We start from the raw sequence: 21,031 nt of genomic DNA, 5'->3' as shown, positions 1-21,031 counted from the left end.
GTCATGCAACTCCATTGGAGTGTGCAGCAGCATTATCTGGACGATGTAGTGGTCTACAGCCAGACATAAGCCAAACACCTGACCATGTGACTGCAGTGTCGTGGTCACTCCAGGAAGTGGGTCTCACTGCAAACTTGGCCAACTGCCATGTGGGTACAGCTGAAACCACATACCCGATGTACACCCTGGGAAATGGTCAGATACAGCCACGGGTGAACAAGGTCTAGGCCCTGAAGAGGTTTCCAACACTGAACCCCAAAATCCAGGTACGCCAGTTTCTAGGATTGGCTGGGTACTACTGATGGTTTATACCACCATTGTCTTTGATTTCAAACTTCCTCACAGACATTCTGAAGGGTGACCATCCACACAAGATGCAGTGGACTAAAGAATGCATCTAAGCATTCCAGGTGTCAAAGGTTATGCCAAGAACAAGTCCTTTATAACCCAGACTTTTCACAAAAGTTTATACTCCAGATGGATGCTTCTGGTGTGGAGTTGAGGGCAGTGTTGTCCCAAATGGTGAATGGGGAGAAACACCCCATCCTCTATTTGAGCTAGAAGCTATTCCCAACGGGGAATAATTACTCGGTTATTGAAAAGGAAGCACTGGCAGTAAAACAGGCAGTGGAGGCCTTCAGATATAACCTGCTGAGTAGGTCCTTCACCTTGATCATGGACCATGCACCCCTCTGCTGGTTACAGATCATGAAGGAGATGCATCGCCAAATAATGTTGTGGTACATAGCCTTACAACCCTTCTCCTTCCAAATCCATCATAGGGCCAGAAAGGCCCATCTCAACGCAGATTTTTTTCTCATGGGCGGAGGATATATTCATGGAAGGAAGCAAAAAGGGTCTTGAGGTGGATGGCATGGACTCACTAGCCCTTGCTAAGGAAAGGGTTAAAGAGAGTGGCTGAGCTGTGTTGGCCCTGCCCTGTTTGTGCTTACAGCCAATGCCAGGCCTGCAGGAGTGGTATAAAGGATGCAGAGAGGACTTTTAGTGCTTTTTGATATTGCCTAGCTCCTGGTTGGATGTCCTCTGAAACCTAAGCTATGCAGATTCCCAGGTCGGTGCAGGTGCCTAGGTAAATTATCCCCTGGGTAATTGGCCTGTTACAGTACCCTTTATCTAATCAGTCTTTGTGCCCAAGGAAGGTGTGTAGAAGAGATGTCAGGGAATAAGAGTGATGCAAGGAGCTGTACACTTCTATGTTCACAACTGCAGTTTAGCCCAAGGGTTATAGTGACCATGTGGAAATGCAAAGCCAGGGAAGGGGATGCCTCTGAGTCTCTGCAGTGACTGTGGTCAAGGGAAGCTCTCTTGCCCTTGGGATTCACTAATCCTAGTGTTGGCAGTGTCAGGACACTGAGACCAAGGCTATAGAGAAGAGCTCAGTCCAGAAAGTATGCCCTCAAGGACAGGGGCACAAGAAGCAGGGTGTAAAAGAAAGCCCTCTACTGCTGCTACTCCTATGTTTGCCTTGGAAATAAAGCAGTGGGCCCTACTCTCCAGGGAGAAGTCAATCAGAGCCTTCTATCGCCATTTAATTCTCTTAATTTATTGCCAGTTAGCAACATGAGCCTTTTAGCTCATTCCTGAGTAGTCAGTGCCATCCAGTGGAGAAAGCTCAGCATAACAGGATCTTCTTCACAAAATCACTGCTTTCAGGGAGATGAGCCCCCAGCTCTGACATTAATCTGTTTAAAGTGCTCTGCAAAGGAGCTCAATGATGTCACCCCTGTCTTGCAGATGAGGACAACAAGGCACCAACAGGTGAACTGACTTGCTCAAGGTCACTCAGAGGTCATTGATGGGGCTGGCAGAGCCTGGGCTCCTAGGTCCCAGCTCGGTGTTCTAGCAGTACCCACAGTCTGACAGGCACTGGGCATGTACCAGAGAGGTGTCAGTCTCAGGTGACCTTATGCCATTGAAAGGCAAGTGGAATAACAGAAATGTAAGGATGAGTTTTCCCCAGGTGTCTCAGCAGTATTGCAGTAGCCTCTCTGGTCAGGGGCCTGTTCTGCACAGTGAAAAACAGCCTCTGCCCACGCACCTAATTAGACCAAGCAAGCAAAGAGTTGGGGGTTGTGATCTGAGGCACAGAGGTGAAGTGATTTAGCCAACTCGCACAGCAGGGCAGCGTCAGAGCTTGGACTACAACACAAGTCTCCCCTTTGCAGTTCCTTGTGGATCCACCTGCCTTAGGCCCCACTGCATCTGACAGGATGGAAGAGCGAAGCCTAGACGTTATCAGATCAGCACAGAACAGCTTCATCTCTGATATGGCTCCCAGCTCCCTCTTGTGCTCCCATTCTTGCTTCACCCAGCAAAGCTACTGTTGCCTGTTACTGCTCCCTCCTTTTTTTTCACCCAGCTGGAAGGCCCAGCATGAGTGCAGTGAATACTTTCTAGCTCAGCATTGATGCTATGCTGCTTCAGGAAGCACAGTGTAATCTGAGGATATTGCAAATCTGCTTTAAAAAGCAATCCCACCAACCCAGGGGTTGTCTGACAAACACCACACTGGTAGGATCCACTGTGGAGCTACTCTGTCTGGTCTGCCGAACTACTGGCAGACTATTGGAAATTGCAGGGCTTGCTCTGCCACAATCCAGGGCCCTGGGACCTCAGTGAACATGGTGATCAATAGCAGACGGGTTAGAGAATCAACACAGCCCCGGTTGTCCTCCAGCCACTTCACTGCCACTGCCTCAGCCCTACCTCCCTGGCTGCTGGCCACCACCATGGACCTTGTATTGGAGCTAGAGCTAGAGCTGCTATGACACAAGGCACCTGGTGAGCACTGGAGTGGTCTTCATGTGCCTCAGGTTAGCTGGAGCTGCTGCTACCACTTCCTCACACCTGCTGCAAGGAGCCCTGTAGTCTAGATTTGGCCTGAGCCCAAGGTGAGTTTGACACCCTGCACTAACTCATCTTGCATTGCAGGACCTTGTGGACAGGGAGAAGAACAGAGATTATGCTCACCTCACTGATGCCCTCCTCATTGCTGCTGCACATTGCTACTTGGCCACGGGCCTGGGCACTGGCTGCCTCACTTCAGAGGCAAGGGTTATAGCACTGATCTCTAGCCTTAGCTGTGACTTCATGCAGTGCCTTCATCTGGACAGGGACACATACTGGGCTGATCCTATGGGAGCTCATATAGCTGAGAACATATTTCCTCTGCCCCTTCTACTTTGAGGGGTGGAGATGAGGGGAATGGAGGGGTGAGACCTAATAAGGGATAGATACCACAGCTTTGCCAGGAGAGGCAAAAGCTCATGGGTGATCCCAATGACAGAACTGAGCAGGTGGTGCTGAAATCTGCTTGAGAGGGGAGAAAGGAATAACCCAGGGGTCAGAGTACTACATGCCCTGAGAATCCTGTTCACCTGACCTCCTGCTCCTGGTCCCAATGCAGCAGACTAGCCTTTCCCCTGTCTTTGCAGAGGGCTGTGGAAAGGAGGCTCCAGGCCCTCATTCCTCCTCTCTTGCTCCTCCTGGGTTACCTCCCTTGCTCAGGCTGGCAACCTGCTGCACCAGAGGCTGAAGTGGAAGGCAGGGTTGGAGGTTAAATAGAGGGCTACCACAAAAAAGAGGCTTGGAGATGCATCTAATCTGCTTAGTGCTGCAGCATGTGGGAGCTCTGAGGAGGACAAAAGAGGGCCCTGAGGGAAGGTACTCAGAGCAAGGAAGGATGGGCAGGAAAAAGGATGTCAGCACCAGGGAAGCAGCCTGGACCAGGCAACCACCTGCACCTGATGTTATAGCATAAACCTGGATTTATCTGAAGACAGCCCTCTAGCAAGCAGATAACAGAAGTGCCCTTACAGTGAATACTCTGGGCTCAGTCTCAAGAACTCTGGATTCAGCTCCTGGATCTGCTATAGATTCCCTTCGTGACCTTGAAGAAATCATTCTCTCTGTCCCTGCATCAATTTCCAGCCTTCTGCATGGTTGCTGTGTTGCCTTTCTTCCATCTGGTGTCTGTCTCCTCTATTTAAACAATAAGCTCTTTGAAGCAGGTGCTGTCTTTAACCTGGTGTTTATATAGCACTTAACACAACGGCTGTGATTTTGACTGGGGCTATCATAATAGCACCAGGATGAATGAAAAGGTAGGAGGGGAATAAATGTGAGATCAGCTGAGTGCTTTGGTGACTGATGTTATTTCCATAAGGAAGGATCATGCATTATAGCTATTGCCTGCAGTCTCATCACACTGTATTGTGATTCCCTTGGAGCTCTCATGTTGAATAGGGTCAGGGCTGTATGTGATGCAGAACAGGTACAAAGGATCACAAAGCCTCAGGTTAGATTCCTACAGTAAAAACTTCTAATAACCCCTGGAGAATGGTGTCCCACTGATTACACCCTGAGATTTACCACATCTAAAGCCGGTGCTCTTCTGCCTGCTGTTGCTCAGGTTATTCTCTGTGCAGCTGTCTCCAGACTGGTTAGTTAAGTCTGGAGGCAGGCTAGAACACTGCTTGCAGTGCTGATAGTCTGTTGCCTCTTGAGGATTTAAATAACCTCCCTTTCCCACAGCATGAGACCTCAGCATCTTGAATAAATGATGGCTCTTTGAGGTAGAGAAGGCTGGATGGGGCCTGAGGCACAGAGAAACTTAAGGTCCAGATCCCCAAAGGTATTTGGGTCATTAACCTTGGGTTGCTCAAGGTCACACAGGAGGACTGCAAGGAATTGAACCCAGGTTTCCTCATGACTAGGCTAATGGCCTACCCATTGCATCCTCTCCTCCCAGAGGCCCCCAGGTAGTAGGAACACTGCAGGCACCTGGTGTTCTAATTTAACCATGCACAATAAACTTGGATAATTAGCTGGTTGGCTGCTGGAATAATATACAGTGCAGAGCACAGACAAAATGTAACAGCATTCCTGGTAGCTAGCAAAGGGGGAGTTAGTTCCTCATCTCATCTAATGGTTCTGGAGAGCTGGGGGGGAGGGTCAACAGCTAAGAAAGAAAGGGGAGCTTGACAAGCTCTATCAAAATCTGTCTGTCTGATAATGTATGTTGATCATGGACTCTCATGTCAGGTCTCTGTGGGAAGGAGGTACTGTATCTTACATCTAGGGTGGCCATCATAGAGGACAGTCCAGTTGTCCTCTATTGATATGAAACCAGACACCTTTATGTCTTCTATTTTTCTCTTGGAAAGAAGCAAAAGGGATCTTGAAGAGGAGAATGTGTGGATGGCATGGACTCACTAGCCCCTGCTGAGGAAAAGGGTAAAGAGAGTGGCTGGGCTGTGTTGGCCCTGCCCTGTTTGTGCTTGCAGCCAATGCCAGGCCTGAAGGAGTGGTATAAAGGAGGGGCATCAGTCTCCGAAAAAGGACTCTCAGTGCTTGCTGTTGCCTAGGTTGGATGTTCTCTGAGTTTCAAGCTGTACAGATTCCCCAGTCAGTGCAGGTGCCTGGGGAGATTGTCCCCTGGGTAATTGGCCTGGTGCCCTGTTACAGTGGCAAGCATCAATCCTCCTGGATTGTGGTGTATGCCTGGGGGCCACGCAGACCTTCAAGGCATACACATTTTCTCTTGAGGAGAAAAACAGAGGACGTAAAAGTGTCAGGTTTCGTATCAATAGAGGACAGAATAGCAGAAATCTGGAATGTCCTCTATGATGGCCACCCTACTTGCATTAGTGCCTGATGTGCACCTGGGCCTGTCTATGCAGATACGGGGGCAATTGCCACAGGCCACCATTTGCTCTCCGAGCTGCTGAATGCCTCTCTCCAGCAGGGATGCCTACAGTCCTCCATCTAGGGGAAGCACTTCATGATTTTGCCTCCCTTCTGTAAAAACATACCCATGCCCCTGTTGGTGGGGACAGAAGAAGCGTAATGGATAACATTCATTCTGGAGGAGGAAAGTTTTATTCCAAATTATTCTCCAGGATGCCTGGACTTTTCTCCCATAGGTGTTTGCATCTAGTGTGAAGGAACAGCACAAGCCAAGGTAAGAAAGAGGTTTTAAGCCTAGGATGGCAGAAGGACTTCAGGTCTGTGAGGCATGCAGCATGAGAAACCTGTCTGTGCTAAGCCCCTGTATGCTGCCTTGGACCGAACATCCTAGGGAAGTGACTACTTGCTCTTATGATGGTGCATGAGCAGCCAGCAGTGGCACTGGATGCCTCAGTTCAGAGGCAAAACCTAGCGCTGATGTCTAGCTTTAGCTGTGATCTTGTGGGGTGCCTTCATCCAGATGGGACCATATCTTGGCTGCTTCTGTGGGAGCTCATCAGAATACAGCTGAGAACATACTTCCTCTGCCCCTGCTACCTTGTAGGGGGGAGGGCGTGGAAGAGTGAGACCTTACCTAGCAGAGAAGGGCAGCAACCTGCCTTGGCAGCACTGAAAAGAAGCAGGAAAAGGTGACCCCAAGTAGCTGCTGAGATCAGAGGGCAGTGGAAGCTGATAGAACAGCAGCCTAAGGGAGCAGTTAGGGTCTTTAGCTGGACAGATCATGCAGACAGGGTAGGTCTGATCTCAGGAAGCAAGTGGGTCTCAGCCCTGGCAGAGCACAGCATGGAGGCAATGGCTGCCGACTTCTTCTAGACTCCAGTCTTTGTTGGCAGCTGAACAGCCAGATGGCTCATGGCCTGGGGCAGAAAGCATAGTGTAGAGAAGGGCTGGATTTGGAGCATGGGAGCCAGTGTTGCTTTAAAGAGCACAGGGAAGTGGAATGATCTGAGCATCTCTGTAAATGCTGTGGTTACGTGCCTCAGGAGTAGGCTGCTATGAGGCAGGCAGTTGGGTAACTGCTGTTTTATTTGGTTTCTGGACCTGTAAAGAAGTGCACATGGCTAAGTTGTGATGGGCCTATAGCAGTGGTTCCCAACCTTTTTTTCTGCAACCTCTGCTGGGAGTGGAGTGCAGCGGCAGCCCAGGGGCAGGGGAGCTCCTGGCATGTGGCGTGGCTCATGTGTATGTCATCTTCTGTGTATGGTGCCACTGGCATTGCCCCCGCAACCCTCATTTGAGTCATGACCTGGGGTTGGGAACTGTTGGCCTATAGTATTTAAGTGCAGGAAAAGGATCAGCAGGGACTTAGAGGGCTGGGTTTTTTGGGGGGGGGGGGTTTAATCTCCTCAAAAACTCTAGGACATGCCCTGCTGCAAAGGAATTGTGTAGTAAGTGTAGATCTTGGTGCCACTGGCATTGCCCCCGCAACCCTCATTTGAGTCATGACCTGGGGTTGGGAACTGTTGGCCTATAGTATTTAAGTGCAGGAAAAGGATCAGCAGGGACTTAGAGGGCTGGGTTTTTTGGGGGGGGGGGGTTTAATCTCCTCAAAAACTCTAGGACATGCCCTGCTGCAAAGGAATTGTGTAGTACAGGGCCTAGCCTTCCAGTTCCATTCCGACTGTGGGATCTCCCCCATGAGGGGTGGAGTGCATAGAGAACCAGTGGATCTCAAGGCTGAAAGAGACCCTTATCCAGGACAGTGAAAACCATGTAATCCCAAGATACCCTGAGCTAGTTAAACTCCCCCATTGCATTACAGCTACTTGTTAGCATTCATTATTGCACAGGATCCTCAGAATGTTAAATCCTGCCAGTGGTTGCCTAAGTTAAGCCAAGAAGAGTGCTGCTTCTGTTACTGGGCTAAGGTGCTGTCAGGTTGGATTTGGTTCTTCCAGTTCAAGCCAAATTTGCAGTGATGTCGTAGATCCTTCACAATGGGAGAAACTACTACAGCATGAGAAAAAGCACAAAGAGAAAAGTCATTCCCTAACTTTTCGGAGGCACCTGAAGGCAAAAAGGCTGCCTCGGGCATTTACATTCCTTATGTTGTGGCTGTAGGCCATGGGAAGAGCACAGCATAAGGGAAAAATAAAGCAAAGCTATTAAGCCAAGCTGCTGATTTGTGGGCTATGAATGTAACCACATCACAGTAGTGGTTCCCCCACTATGGTTCAGAGTTGCTCTCCTGGGATGAGTGTTTGTCTCCCAAATAAAAGCAAAGAAGTACTGACGGGGCTGTGATAAGGGATCAGGCAACAGACTTCTCCTGGGTGCACTATTCAGTGAATTCTTCAGTCTCCAAAAGAAGCTGGTTATAAAATCAAGGTAACCTTCTAATGGTTACTGTTTGCGTTTCATATTCTATTTAGCTCAGCAGGACCATCTGCCCTGGAGGATGCCCCATGCCCACTCAGCATACAGCTAGTTTTGTAGAACAGTTGCTCTTGCATGGGCCCTAGAATTCTCCTAGAGCACTGACAGCCTCTGAAGGAAAATAATAGACTATGGCTACAAAGATCTTGTTAGACAGGAGTGCTCAGAGTGCTGGAACATGCACTTTTACTGATCTTGCCAATGCCAAGGCAGCGCCTGAAGATGATGGAGAAACAAGCCAGAAAAATACAGGATGCATCCAACAAGGGAGCAAGCAAACACCTGGAATAGTTTAACTTGGCTGCTGTTATAAATATCAAGGAAGAAATTGTAGGGCCTGCTTGAAGCTGAGGGTCAGAGATCAAATGACTGTCACTTCCCAGCACCTGTTCTTTGCTGTTGGCTACAAGCTGTTCCTGACATCTCTCAGTTAAACTGTATCTATCGCATGGTCTGCAAAGGAGCTAAAAGCCATGAGGGAGGAACTGTGGGAGTTAAGAATTTTCAAGACATTTGGAGAAAAGGAGTTAAGGGCAAACAGCAGAGGACAAAATGGAGTGGGGGGAAGTCTCAATCTCTTCAAGAATGGATGAGTCTTTGGATTTCCTTAGTACTATGAAAGCTGTAGCCATGATAACTGTGCAGCAGGAAGCTCATCACCTGTAGAGGAGCCCAAAATGATGTTCATCATATCCAAGAGGTTGTTTCATTTTCATTTTTCCCTTTTATGTAATGCATGCACTGTTCCCATAACTTCCATGTTTTGTAGTGTTAAACCTGAAAAATGCATAATGCGGCCTACCGAGAAGACATTATCATTGCTTCACCTTTGTTTAAGCACCACATGGAGGATGCTGTTCTTTTTCTGTTCCTTTTTTCTGTTCCTTGAGAGGGGGGTATTGTTTTGTTTTGCTGAGTTTTTTGCTCTACTTATTCTTAGACCTGTTCCTGTATTTTTCTGCCTTGGATTTTGTCCCCCTGCTCCCCCCTTTGCTGAATGTTAACCCAACTATAGTGTAACCCTATAATACTAAATTAGGTAAGAAGAATAGGCATAAGGAACTTAGTTGTGGGCTGTGTCTGGGCAAGCTGCTTGCACACGGCCTTGAAACCAACACAAGCTCCTAACACTGGGTTAGGAGCATCAGGGGAACATGGGCAATTAAAATTACTGTGGCACCACAAGAGTTCCAGCCAATTAGGCTCCCACCTCATTGTAAATAGGCTACTATTAACATGGGTGAGGGCTATGTTTACTGGTTGTGTTTTGTAAGGTGTGTTTCTAAAGCCGTATCATTGGAAACATGGAAAGATGCAATAGGGATCTCACTGCTGATGAACGTTGTGACAAAAGAGAACTCTGATTCTGTTCCCTCCCTCTGGAAAGATTTAGCAACAATAAGTTAGAAGAAACTGCATGTGCTGCCTTCAAAAACCTTGTTGAGCTGGACTCTTGGGCTAAGACTCTACAGGAGAGGTTTCTTTGGAACTGGTTCTCAACCTGAGATTGCAACCCCGTGTGCACTGTACTTATTTAATTTCTTGGCCCTTATCACTGTGGTATGTGAGCACTTCACAATGATTAATAGATTTAATTCTCACCACCTGTGAGGTAGAGAAGCTGTTCCCCCTATTTTACAGATGGGGAACTAAGACACAGATTATATGAAGTGACATGCAGTTACACATCAGGAACTGAACCCAAGTCTCAGGTACTAGCGAAGTGATTTTCAACCAGAAAGTCAGGAAAAGCAGTCGGAGGTGTCATGAGGCACTTTGTCTTCTGTTGTAACTGAAAGCAAAGAGAATTTCAGTTGCCCTCTCCCCACAAAGCTAACTCTTCATAATCGAGCTGTCAGCCCCTAGAAACACACAGATAAATCACAGTCTTAAAACTGTCATTGATGCCTTCTCGTGCTTTTACAGAAAATGAGGGGGTCATAAAACTTTTAGTTCAAATAAGAAATTGTCAACTTGGAAAAAAATTGAGAAACACTGTGCTAGACCATCCTTCTTATCATGAGATGCTGTCCTGTCTGATATGTGGGTAGCGAAGAAACCTGCATTCTGTTCCTGTTGTAAAAATCTTAACCTGCCTATATCTCAGTAGTTTTATCTGGAAAATAGGCTCAGTGATCATATTAATACTCATTCACATAGCACCTGAGGATAACTGGAGAGAGAAAACTATGGATACTTGAGTATTTAACTTATTTAGCCAAGTAGATCAGCTTTCTTTACTTTGGCTGATTTTTGCTGGAGGTGTTGTGTTTGTTTAAGGCTTTCACAAATAAATTACTTCAGCCACAAGAATGGGAAGTAGCGCTGCCAGACTGGCAGGCACAAAGTGTATTGTAAACACAATATAAAAAAGACACTTGATAGAGGACACAATAAGGGTTTACAAAATGCTGACCAATGAAGAGAAAGTAAGGAGGGATTTATCATTTTCTCTCTCTCTCTCTCTCTCTCCTGCGTGCCCACGTGTGCACATGCACACGCACACACACCAAGAACTAGGGGTCACAAAATGAATGTAGTAGGCAGTAAGGTTAAATCAAACAAAAGTAAGTTCTTTCTCACACAACATGTGATTAAAGTATGAAACTCATTGCCACAAGATGCTGTGGAAGCTGATAGTTTAATCAAATTCACAAAGGGATTGGACAAATTCTTGGAGGAAAGGTACAGCAGTAGCTATTGGGCATGTGAGTTAGGGGTACACCCTCTGAATCAGAACTTCCTGGCCTTTATAAATGCTGGAGGTTGCAAGCAGGAGAGGAACAGGATAAACCATGGTCATACTCTGTTGACTTTCCCTTTCAAGCATCTACTTTCTGCCATGGTGAGACACAGAATACTAGGCAAGATAGACCTATGATCTGACTCAGTACGGGAGACCCTCACCATTCGTGCAGGATATGTTCTTGAACAAATACGTTCATGAGCACAGTGCCCACACGGATGTGGGGGAGGGGGACACGGCTGCACTGGCAGCAGCAGGAGCACGGTGGCAGCAAGCACGGAGCTCCTTTAAGTGTATTTAAGATGCGGGTTTGGCATTCGTGAATATTTGAACCCGCAGATAGCAAGGGTTTCCTGTAAATGGTAGTTCTCATGTTCATTCATTGGCAGATTCAACAGAAAATAACATTCCCACATGTAGTTGCAATGCATTCACATCTCTCAGCATTGTTGCCTGAATGCTATCAAGAAAAAAAAAAGCAGTCTTAGTAAACTCATATGGAACAAGTTAAGTGACCAGGTACTGTGTCAAACCTCTCAAGAGACCATAAACAGGGACACGATGACCAGAACATTACAAGCCAGGGTCCCTCTCATCCTTATCTATTTGCCTTTAAGCAAGGAATGTGGGGGAGAGAAAGGAGGATCTCAGGAAAGGCTGTTGGTCTGACTGAGGATACAAGAACAGCACGACATAAAAAGAGTTGCGGACTTGCATCAAGCAGTGGGCTTCTGTGTCAGAGCAGTAGAACTCATTTTTTTTAGATTGGAGGCACCCCGTGGAAAATGCCAGCTTAGTTTTCACTCAATTTTTGACTACAGAAAAGTAGCAGAGCGATCATGTTGCAAAGAACTGAGGGAGATTGTAACAGGCCCAAGCATTTCTAACCCTCTGGATTCCTGTGGGAAACCTTTGGGTCAACCTGAGATGCCTAATGGTACCAGGGGTGCACGGCATCCTACAGCACCCCTGAAAGGATCTCCTGACACCCCAGGGTGCGGCAGCAGCACCTAGTGGACAATCACTGTTGGAGTCAGGCATCAGCTGTGGGGCATCTGGGAAAGATGCTAGATGTGAAGAGCTGGCTGGTGCCTTTATTGTGCTGGGACAGTAAGATGGACTTTTCCATGCAACCCCATCACCTCCTGGCACAGGTAATCCAGGCACCACCAGGCTGGAGGCCTGCAGGCAGGGGGAAGGAGCTGCGCCTAGAGGGGACTGAAAGCCCCACTGCAGTCTTGTGTGCAGCACGCTCAGCTCACGGTGCATTGTGGGCTGCTGGAGGAGCCACGAGGCATTGTGGGATGCCATCAGGGCTAAGCCATGCAAGGAACCATCCAGTGCCAGTATTGCCACCTCTTATGATTATTGGCATTCTTAAAGTTGACCGTTTGGGAATTTAATAACTTTAGCTCCTTTTATATATATATATATATATATATATGTATATATGTATATCAGTGTTATCATTCATATATATATATATATAAATGATTTTGTGTGTGTGTGTATGTGTGTATATATATATATATATGTATATCGTATTTTTTATATCTATATGAAAGAGCTAAGATTTTCAAATTCCCAAGGGTCGACTTTAAGAGCAACGGTAAAAATCATGAGAGTTGGCCACGCTGCAGCACACTATGGAATAACCGGGAGTGGAGGGGGAGAAACCAAAGCCTTATGGGAAGGTGGATAACGACCCTCTTCCCACCTCGCCCCCAGCAGCTCTCGACTCAAACGCGCAGGCGACGCAGTTTGCAACACTTCCAGGCGTGCTTTGCGGCATCCCATACCTTTTGCAACAGCCGGGCTGCTGGCGCAGAGCGATGACATGCGAGGGGCGCGACGCGGGGCGGGGCTGCACGCGCGCTCTTCCTGGAAGCAGCTGGAGCTCGGGGCTGCCGCGTCCGCATCTGCTTCCATCCGGGCCGGCGCGCGCCGCGCAGGTGAGCGGAGTCGCGCAGAGGCTGCGGCCGGGACGGGCCCGCCCCGAGTGCCCCGCATTCCCGGCAGCCTCGGCCCTCTCGCTTGGCCCCAGGCTGCGGTGCAGCCGGCCCCCCCTCCCCCCCCGCCCGCGCGCTGCCCGGCCCGGCCTGGCCTGGCCTGCGGGAGCTGCGGCGACAGGGGACATGGGGCAGAAAAAATCCCGGGAGGCACCCGATGACTGCCCCTTGGCCGCAGGAGCTGCTGCCTGGGGCTGTCGCTGCAGCTGTCCCAGGTGCGGGCGGCTCGTGTGGGCCTTGTCAGTCCCCGGCTGGTAGCGTTGTCGAGGAGCCAGAGACTGTCCGGAGCAACCCTGGCCGGCTGCCTCGGCGAAGTTGGGCTCGTTTAAAAAAAGAAAAATGATGGTGGGGATGTCAGAGTGTGCCCAGGGAGGGTCTCTGGGCTGGGTCGGGCATCGTAGGCAGTGTGCTCCCCTTGCTCACTGTGGGGTAGTGACCAGTACGAGCGGGGCCTGGTACAGTGAGCACTGCCTCTGGCCCAAGGGGCCTTTGCGTGGTGTGCTCTGTATGTGGTGCTTCACCGGACCAGCCTTTTGTGTTCGCTCCAAGGCCAGCCAGGCTGGCAGTGCACACTGGAACTGACACACAGGGCAGTCTGGCAGGTGCCTGCTGCATGCATCACCCCACCAGACAGCCTTGAGCACAGGCATAATGTGCAGCTTGCGGCCAAGACTGATCACCCCATGCCACGATCAGCATCCACAATACTGGGTGCAGCCTGCACACCGGACCAGCTTCCACATGCAGCATGAAGGGCCAATCTGAGACCCACAGGCCAGATCCTGCCTGTAGGCCATATGTTTACCACCCTGATTTTTGGCATCCACTACTTGCTTTTTTGAGTGGTATGGTGTTGTCGCCTAGTCCCACCGTTCTGAACCTTTTTAATTCGATGTACCCCTTGGTCTCAGAGTGAAACTTCATGTACCCCCTTTCAATGGAAAATTAACTTTTCACCCTGTGTTAGACAGTGTATGAAATATATCTCACATACCCCCTGATGAGGTTTCACGTAATCTCTGGGGGTACATGTATCCCCAGTTCAGAACTGCTGACCTAGTCGTTATGGGCATTTGTACACATGCTTGCACCACACTGGTACGGCAGCATGTGTATTTGTATAAATGGCAAAATGTGCATCAGTGCTGGAAAATGGTGATGGTGTGCCTTTGAACTAAAAGGCATCAAAAATGTTCTAGTTCAAAAGCATGCCGCTTCCACTTTTTCTGCACTGACACGCATGCGATGCAGTACTGATGTGCATATCAGTTCACGTGTGGACCAGAAATAGTCTACTCTGATGTGCTGGATCTCTCGCGCTTCACAACGCAAAAAAGGATGGTATAAATGCCTTATCAGTTGAAGTTTCCCAGCAGCCTCATTTTCAGTCTTGTAAAACTAAAATACTCCTGACACTTGACCATTCATTCCACTTATTTTTTTCCCAAGGATTTTAGAAGATGGCCAAATTTGTGACACCCGTGATCCAGGACAACCCTTCGGGTTGGGGTCCATGTGCTGTGCCTGAACAGTTCCGAGATATGCCCTATCAGCCCTTCAGCAAAGGAGATCGTCTGGGAAAGGTACCGCAGCTTATGCTGTCAGATTGAGCCAGTGAAGCAGTCAGTTAAGGCAGTTGTTTCCTGATGCCATTCTAATCCTTGTCTGTGCCATGCATTTTTCCATATAAAGCTTCTCCACATGCAGCTCTACACACTCCTTATCCACTGTTGTACCAACTTTTGCAGTGCTCCTGCTAGAACATCTGTGAACTCTTGACAGTATTTGCAGGCAGCACAGGGAGTTTGAAGGAACTGATAGTTGAGGTGAATGTGCAGCAGGCTCTGAGCATGAAGTTCTAGTTCTACGTATTCTCACTGAGTGGCACCTATGTTAGGAGACCCTACTGTGCTGTGTGTGAGAGGTGTGGTTGATACCATCACTACTCTTGTTTCTGTTTTTCTTTTTGATTAGGTTGCAGACTGGACAGGAGCCACGTATCAGGACAAGCGATACACAAGTAAGTTCTGAGTTTGGTAGCTGTTCCTCTCTGAGATGCTTCCTATATGGTGGGTTTTTTGGAGAGGTTCCTCCTCCCCCCCTTTCTCCTATTGTCATCCCTGTTTCCACCCTCATTACTTGTTCCAGCGGTGCCCCTGTATCGCACATCTGTCCCCTAGTGCAAGAAGTGTCTTGATCTCAGAGCAGATGTTCATAGCTCCCTCAGTATGGCATTTTTCAGAGAAGTCAGGAGGGTAGGGCCTCTGCTTCTCTAAATGAAAAGTTGCAGTTCAAGTCTCAAATTGGGACAAGCATTTGGCAGGGGAATTGCAAGCTGTGACTTTCCCAGAAGAATATTTTGCAGGCAGACAAAAGCTGATCTTGAATCACATTTTTTTCCCCCTAGATAAGTATTCATCACAGTTTGGTGGGGGAAGCCAGTATGCATATTTCCATGAGGAGGATGAGACGAGCTTCCAGCTGGTGGACACTGCGCGGACGCAGAAAACACCATACCAAAGGAATCGTATGCGGTTTGCACAGGTAATGGTACCTGTTCACTGGACCCTGTTGGAAGAGGAATGGAGTTGCTGTAAAGATTGCATGTATAACTTGAATGTCTTTTTCCTCCTCAATATTCTCAGAGGAACCTTCGGAGAGACAAGGACCGTCGGAATATGCTTCAATTCAACATGCAGACGCTGCCTAAAAGTGCCAAGCAGAAGGAGAGGTGAGGGCCTCAAACACGAACATTCTGTGACTGTAGCAGAGCTTCTAGTTGCACCACTTGGCTGCTGTCAGTTGAATTACAGCAGAACTCAATAGGCCTAATAGGTAACAAAAAAGTTCTCCAAGCTTTTAAAGCCCACATATTTGGCTGACCTGTGCTCTAATTTGAAGGGTCAGCTTTAGGCAGGGTTTCTAAACCAAATCTGGGAAAGAATGTTGGTTTGGTTTTTTTTAAGTAGTATTTCATCTCCATAAAACCACAGTGCTTTTTCCTAAGACTGGGCACTCCCACTGACATGAACCTATATAGAGGGCCAGTTAGAACAGAAATACTGCAGTTGGGAGCTGTTGGATCAGAAGGTGAGCTTATTGGCTTGGGGGCTGAAACCTGTCTGTGCTGTTGTGTCAGAGCTGGGAACCTGGGTATGTAGGAAAATCACCATTAGGACAAGTCCTACTGGGGTTATCACAATCTTGTTTTTTATAGAGCTCGCATGCAGTTACAGAAAAAGTTTCAGAAGCAGTTTGGGGTGAGGCAGAAATGGGACCAAAAATCACAGGTAAAGTAATTAATCTCCAACCACAGTCTGATCTTGGAGTTCTAGACTGATTCTCAGTCAGGGTGCTATGAGGCCCTTGTAAAGGTGCCAATCCCCAGCCCCCACCCTCCCCAGTCAGGCAACCTAGGGGTACTCCTCTAGAGACTGCTCCCAGCAACCCCTAAACCAGCTGCTCTTATGCCCCCAGCAGCAAACTCTTCTGCAGTCAAGCAGACCTGGGACCAGAGCCACACTTTGTGGCCTGGCTTATCCCCTCCATTTTTCCCATGTTTCTGGGATTAGTGAGAGGGGTCATGGGGAGGGTCGTCAGCATGAGACCCTGCAGAAGCAGCCTCAGCAGTGGGGTCTGCCCTTGCCCTGTCAGGTACAGACCAGGGGTGGGGAGGGGAAGGAGAATAGAAAGCACAGGGCATGTTGAAGTCTTGCCCCACTGCCTTCATGTGACACCGGCTGGGTCAGGTAGTTCTTAATCTTTGTAGCTTGAAGGCCTCCATATCTTTTCTGAATTTAGATTCCAGTTCAGTGATTCTCAGCTGGAGTTTCCTGAAGTTCAGGAAAGTTTAGAGGGATGCCATGAGGCTTAAAAGGTTGAGAACCTCAGCTTTAGCTGCTCTTAGTGTTGTGATGACTTCATGCCTTGTTTGGCTGTGATTAGAATTTTTGTAAGAAGCAGGGATTTTTAGGCATTCTTCCTCAAGCCTTGCATTTGGAAGCCTGTCTAACTATCCCAACTATGCAGTTGGTCCAATAAAAGATTACTACTCTAAAAATCCTTGCCCCTCACAATTCCTGGATCATCATGACTGCAACACTTAACACTCCCATGGAATTCCTGTCACACTGGTCCCTAGTTGCTGTTCTCGCACAAGTCCTGATATGCTGTGTTTCTTTCCCTATCCATCTGCACTTCTTCTGGCTGCACAGCAGAAGCCTCGCGACTCCTCTGTTGAAGTCCGCAGTGACTGGGAAGTGAAAGAGGAGATGGACTTCCCTAGGCTGATGAAGATGCGCTACCTGGAGGTCTCAGAGCCAGAGGACATGTATGTTCATAAAATAGCTGGGATCTGGGGGTATAATCTGTGTGTGTGGAAAGGGGTGGGGTTTTGGTGCAAAACCTGTGGTTCTGGGGCACTAACTAATGCTCCAGTTTTAGGAAGGAGTCCTCTTGGAGAAGAATACAGAAGAGGTGATAAAGCCCTCTTTCTTGAGCACCATGTCCTGTGGCACTTTGAAATGCTAATTGTGCAGCAGTCTTACAACTCTCGTCTCTGCAGAGAGTGCTGTGGGGCCCTGGAATACTATGACAAAGCCTTTGACCGTGTTACCACAAGGAATGAGAAGACTTTGCGAAGCATTAAACGCATCTTCCACACTGTCACTACTACTGATGATCCAGTGATCCGCAAGGTATAATCCCCTTCTTCCAGTGCTTGAGGCATAATAGTATGTTTCTTAATACATGCTGTTCTTGAGCTCTGCTGTTGTGACCAGATGTTGGCTAAAAAGCTTGGGGATGTGTTGCTCTACAGGTTAAGAAAAGAGATTGGCAATTGGTCCTTGGTTCCTTAGAAATAAAAAAGTGTGATAATAGATACTGTTTCTTTTGTTGTGATAATAGATACTGTTTCTTTTGTTATGAGCAGTAGGTTATTGGTTGAATAAAGATTAGCCCAAGGACAGCTGTAGCCTGGCTTCCCCCACAAAACTGGGATGCAGAAATGCAGACTTGCAGGCAAAATGTACATTGCAAGGGAAGCATGAGGGTCAGCGATCTGATTTCACAAGATTTCTGGCCTTGGGAAGAAAATTTAAGTTTTTAGAGCAATGATGTAGTCAGGGACAGAAGATGAGGAACTTTTTTTTTTCCTGCTTTACTATAGCTCTGTCTTTTCTTCCCACCATGTTTGGGCAGGTCTAAGCCTAAGTTTTCTGGGTGTCATTTGACCTCCCTCTTGGTCTAATGAGTTTGGCTTGGGTAGTAACTTTCAAACCCAGATGTCATTACTTTGCAATAGAGACTACCATTAGTTAGGCTGATGGAAGAAGAACCTGGGGATCTGATTTGCTAAAGTTGCAATTTCAGGGGTAGGATGAGGGAGCAAGGGCTGCTTTTTCTCATTTGTACACATTCTTCCTTTCATCTGCAGCTAGCAAAGACTCAGGGGAATGTATTTGCCACAGATGCCATCCTGGCCACACTGATGAGCTGCACTCGCTCTGTGTATTCCTGGGACATTATTGTCCAGAGAGTTGGATCCAAGCTCTTCTTTGACAAAAGGGACAATTCTGACTTTGGTAAGGAGAAGACCACAAGCAAAAGTTGGGCAGTGGAGCACTTTGCTTTTACAGGGGCTTTACATTTAGCTTTCCATACCTCTTCTCCTTTCCCCAAGCTAAAGCCCCATTTCAGGTGCCTGTGTCCATGCCATGCCTGGAGTAATCCCACTGCTACAGTCGCCCTTACATGCTTTGAAGAGGCTTCTGCAGGGGAAAGGAGTTTGCAGGATTGATCTAGTGAGGTTTTCTGCTGTCCTTAATAACCAGCAAACCTCTTGATAACCACTTATGCCTGGCCTTTTTCCCAGACTTGCTGACAGTGAGTGAAACTGCCAATGAACCACCACAGGATGAAGGCAACTCCTTTAATTCACCCCGCAACCTAGCCATGGAAGCCACTTACATCAACCATAACTTCTCCCAGCAGTGCCTGAGAATGGTAAGGAGAAATGGCCTTAGGGAAAATTCTTGTCATGCAGAGTGTTGGAAGGAAGATTAATTCCAGAGGTCTAAGATGCTGCCAGGAAGAGATCCCTACAACATAGCTACTTAGAAGGGGAAGCACCTCATTTGGAAGGGATACTTTTCCACAAAACCTGTTCTGGTTTTCAAAGGGAGGAGTCCTCTGCTGGGAAAGAGGCTTTCAGAGACCTCAGTTCTAAAGGAGCATCCCATGAGGGGTAATGCTGCTATTGCTGACCCAGTGCAAATTGTGACAGCATTGAGCCAAGTTAAAATGCTGAGGGGAAAAGATGTGGATGCTGAGAGGATGGTAGCTGGACCAGAGGTGATGTCTCTGAGATCAGATGCCTTCATTTTCTTAGCACTTGTGTACAAAGGAAAACTGATCAACATGGCTCCGGTACATCCTCAGTTATCCAGACCCTTTTGGAAAACACCTGCTAAGAAGCTGTTTGAATAAGTGAGGCAGTTACAAGTCGCAGCATTGTATCAAACAAGAGATACAGTACTGTATTAAATAGAGCTTAAAGGACTAACAGTTTGTTGCACACATTGCAAGTTGGTTTAAGTAATAGTTTGTATGTAGAGAACTGAGTACATGCCATAGTAGGAAATATACTGGTCCTGCCTAGGTACATCTTCCAGTCCTTGCCCTTACGCTCTTCTTGCTCCCCCTGCAGGGGAAGGAAAAATACAAGTTTCCCAACCCAAACCCATTTGTGGAAGATGACATAGATAAGAATGAAGTAGCTTCTGTTGCATACCGGTAAGTTGTTTGCTTTCAGCATATGCATGTTTGAGAAAAGTAAAGGTCAGGGGTGAGAATACAACTTCCATAAGCAGCTTTAGTAGTGGTGTTGATAAAAACTTTACATTTGAAAGGGACTCTGGGACTTTTGGCCAATATCTTTCCATTCTATTCCTGATTTGTAAGGACAGAGTTGAAATCCTCACTGCAGGCTGATGAAAATTGAAATAACTTTTGTGAGCGTTTATGTGGATTTTGGGGGAAGCTGTGAGAATAACCCAGTGGATTCTGTGCTTAAAGGTACCGAAGATGGAAGCTGGGAGATGACATAGATCTTATTGTCCGTTGTGAACATGATGGTGTCATGACAGGAGCCAATGGAGAAGTGTCATTCATCAACATCAAAACGCTGAATGAATGGGATTCCAGGGTGAGGAAGAGCAAGATACCAAAGCTAGCTCTTAAGTGCTTCATTTCTGCCTGACATATCAGGTACAGCAGGCAGGAGATGAGACAGATGTCTAAAGATGCCAGCTAACTTAACATGCTGACTAGTTTAGTCTGTGGGAGGCAACAACAAGGTCCAGACATGCCCTGCAATAGCCAATCAGTTGGAATTGCCCATCCGTTCTTTCCCCAATTGGCACTGTATCCTAGCCAGTACATACTAGTCCCATCACTCCCTTCCCTTCATTAGTCAGGAGTCTTGCTAAGCCTCCTTCCTTTCTCCTGTATAGGTCATTAGGTGGCTCAAAGGAGATGTCTCAGCATGAGTTCAGAGTTAAATTGTACCTCTTGTTCATTTGCTGCATCTGGCTTCCTTTTTCAGCACTGCAATGGAGTGGACTGGCGCCAGAAGCTTGACTCCCAGAGGGGAGCTGTGATCGCCACAGAGCTGAAAAACAACAGTTATAAACTAGCTCGCTGGACATGTTGTGCACTGCTGGCTGGATCAGAGTATCTGAAACTTGGGTAAGACCAATAGAGTCTGAATGCCTGTCAAGAATATGCCTCGTGCTTTTTCTACAGCAGGAGAGGGAGATTTGATTAATTTTATTTATTTATTTTTAGTAGTTGGATAGTCACAAAAATCCATCCCCTTCTTTTTATTCAGCAAACAAAATCATTCATATTGAACATATGTTCAGGAGCAGCATGGAGCACATTCGTCATAGGCAAGTAAGACAGGAAGAAGTCAAATAAGACTGGACATCAGAAGTCATCTAGGCCCAGTGGTTCTCAACCTGTTTTCTACCAGGACCCATTTGTAAACAGTGGCCAGTCCCAACCCAGTAAATAGTTTAAGTAGAAAACACCCCCTGGCCCTGCTGGTGCCCCTCACTTCAGGCCCTAG

The 21,031-nt window shown here is 47.6% G+C and overlaps 1 protein-coding gene and 1 long non-coding RNA gene across 4 annotated transcripts in view; both read left to right on the top strand.

The window, feature by feature from the left end:
• The first annotated feature begins 1,591 nt into the window (after positions 1 to 1,591).
• Positions 1,592 to 10,046, top strand: LOC109316074. The gene is made up of 2 exons (XR_002102666.1): positions 1,592 to 1,779; positions 8,142 to 10,046. It is a non-coding gene; the product is annotated as an uncharacterized LOC109316074 (long non-coding RNA).
• Positions 10,047 to 12,738: 2,692 nt separating this feature from the next.
• EIF3D (eukaryotic translation initiation factor 3 subunit D) overlaps positions 12,739 to 21,031 on the top strand; it is an 11,650-nt gene continuing 3,357 nt past the window's right edge. For 2 of the 3 annotated variants that reach the window (XM_019544838.1, XM_019544836.1), the window contains exons 1-13: positions 12,739 to 12,843; positions 14,350 to 14,483; positions 14,875 to 14,920; positions 15,308 to 15,444; positions 15,546 to 15,631; positions 16,118 to 16,190; positions 17,115 to 17,230; positions 17,465 to 17,597; positions 18,338 to 18,485; positions 18,776 to 18,906; positions 19,610 to 19,695; positions 19,978 to 20,107; positions 20,507 to 20,649. In XM_019544838.1, the coding sequence (XP_019400383.1) occupies positions 14,361 to 14,483; positions 14,875 to 14,920; positions 15,308 to 15,444; positions 15,546 to 15,631; positions 16,118 to 16,190; positions 17,115 to 17,230; positions 17,465 to 17,597; positions 18,338 to 18,485; positions 18,776 to 18,906; positions 19,610 to 19,695; positions 19,978 to 20,107; positions 20,507 to 20,649 (1,352 nt within the window). In that variant the 5' untranslated portion in view covers positions 12,739 to 12,843; positions 14,350 to 14,360. The remainder of the gene's footprint in view (positions 12,844 to 14,349; positions 14,484 to 14,874; positions 14,921 to 15,307; positions 15,445 to 15,545; positions 15,632 to 16,117; positions 16,191 to 17,114; positions 17,231 to 17,464; positions 17,598 to 18,337; positions 18,486 to 18,775; positions 18,907 to 19,609; positions 19,696 to 19,977; positions 20,108 to 20,506; positions 20,650 to 21,031) is intronic. The other variant, XM_019544837.1, reaches the window with a different exon arrangement.

This window comes from Crocodylus porosus, unplaced genomic scaffold (genome assembly GCF_001723895.1).
Source record: "Crocodylus porosus isolate Cpor-Errol unplaced genomic scaffold, CroPor_comp1, whole genome shotgun sequence".
NCBI lineage: Eukaryota > Metazoa > Chordata > Crocodylia > Crocodylidae > Crocodylus > Crocodylus porosus.
The sequence above is the reverse complement of the archived record's forward strand: the minus strand, read 5'-3'. Positions and strand labels throughout refer to the sequence as shown.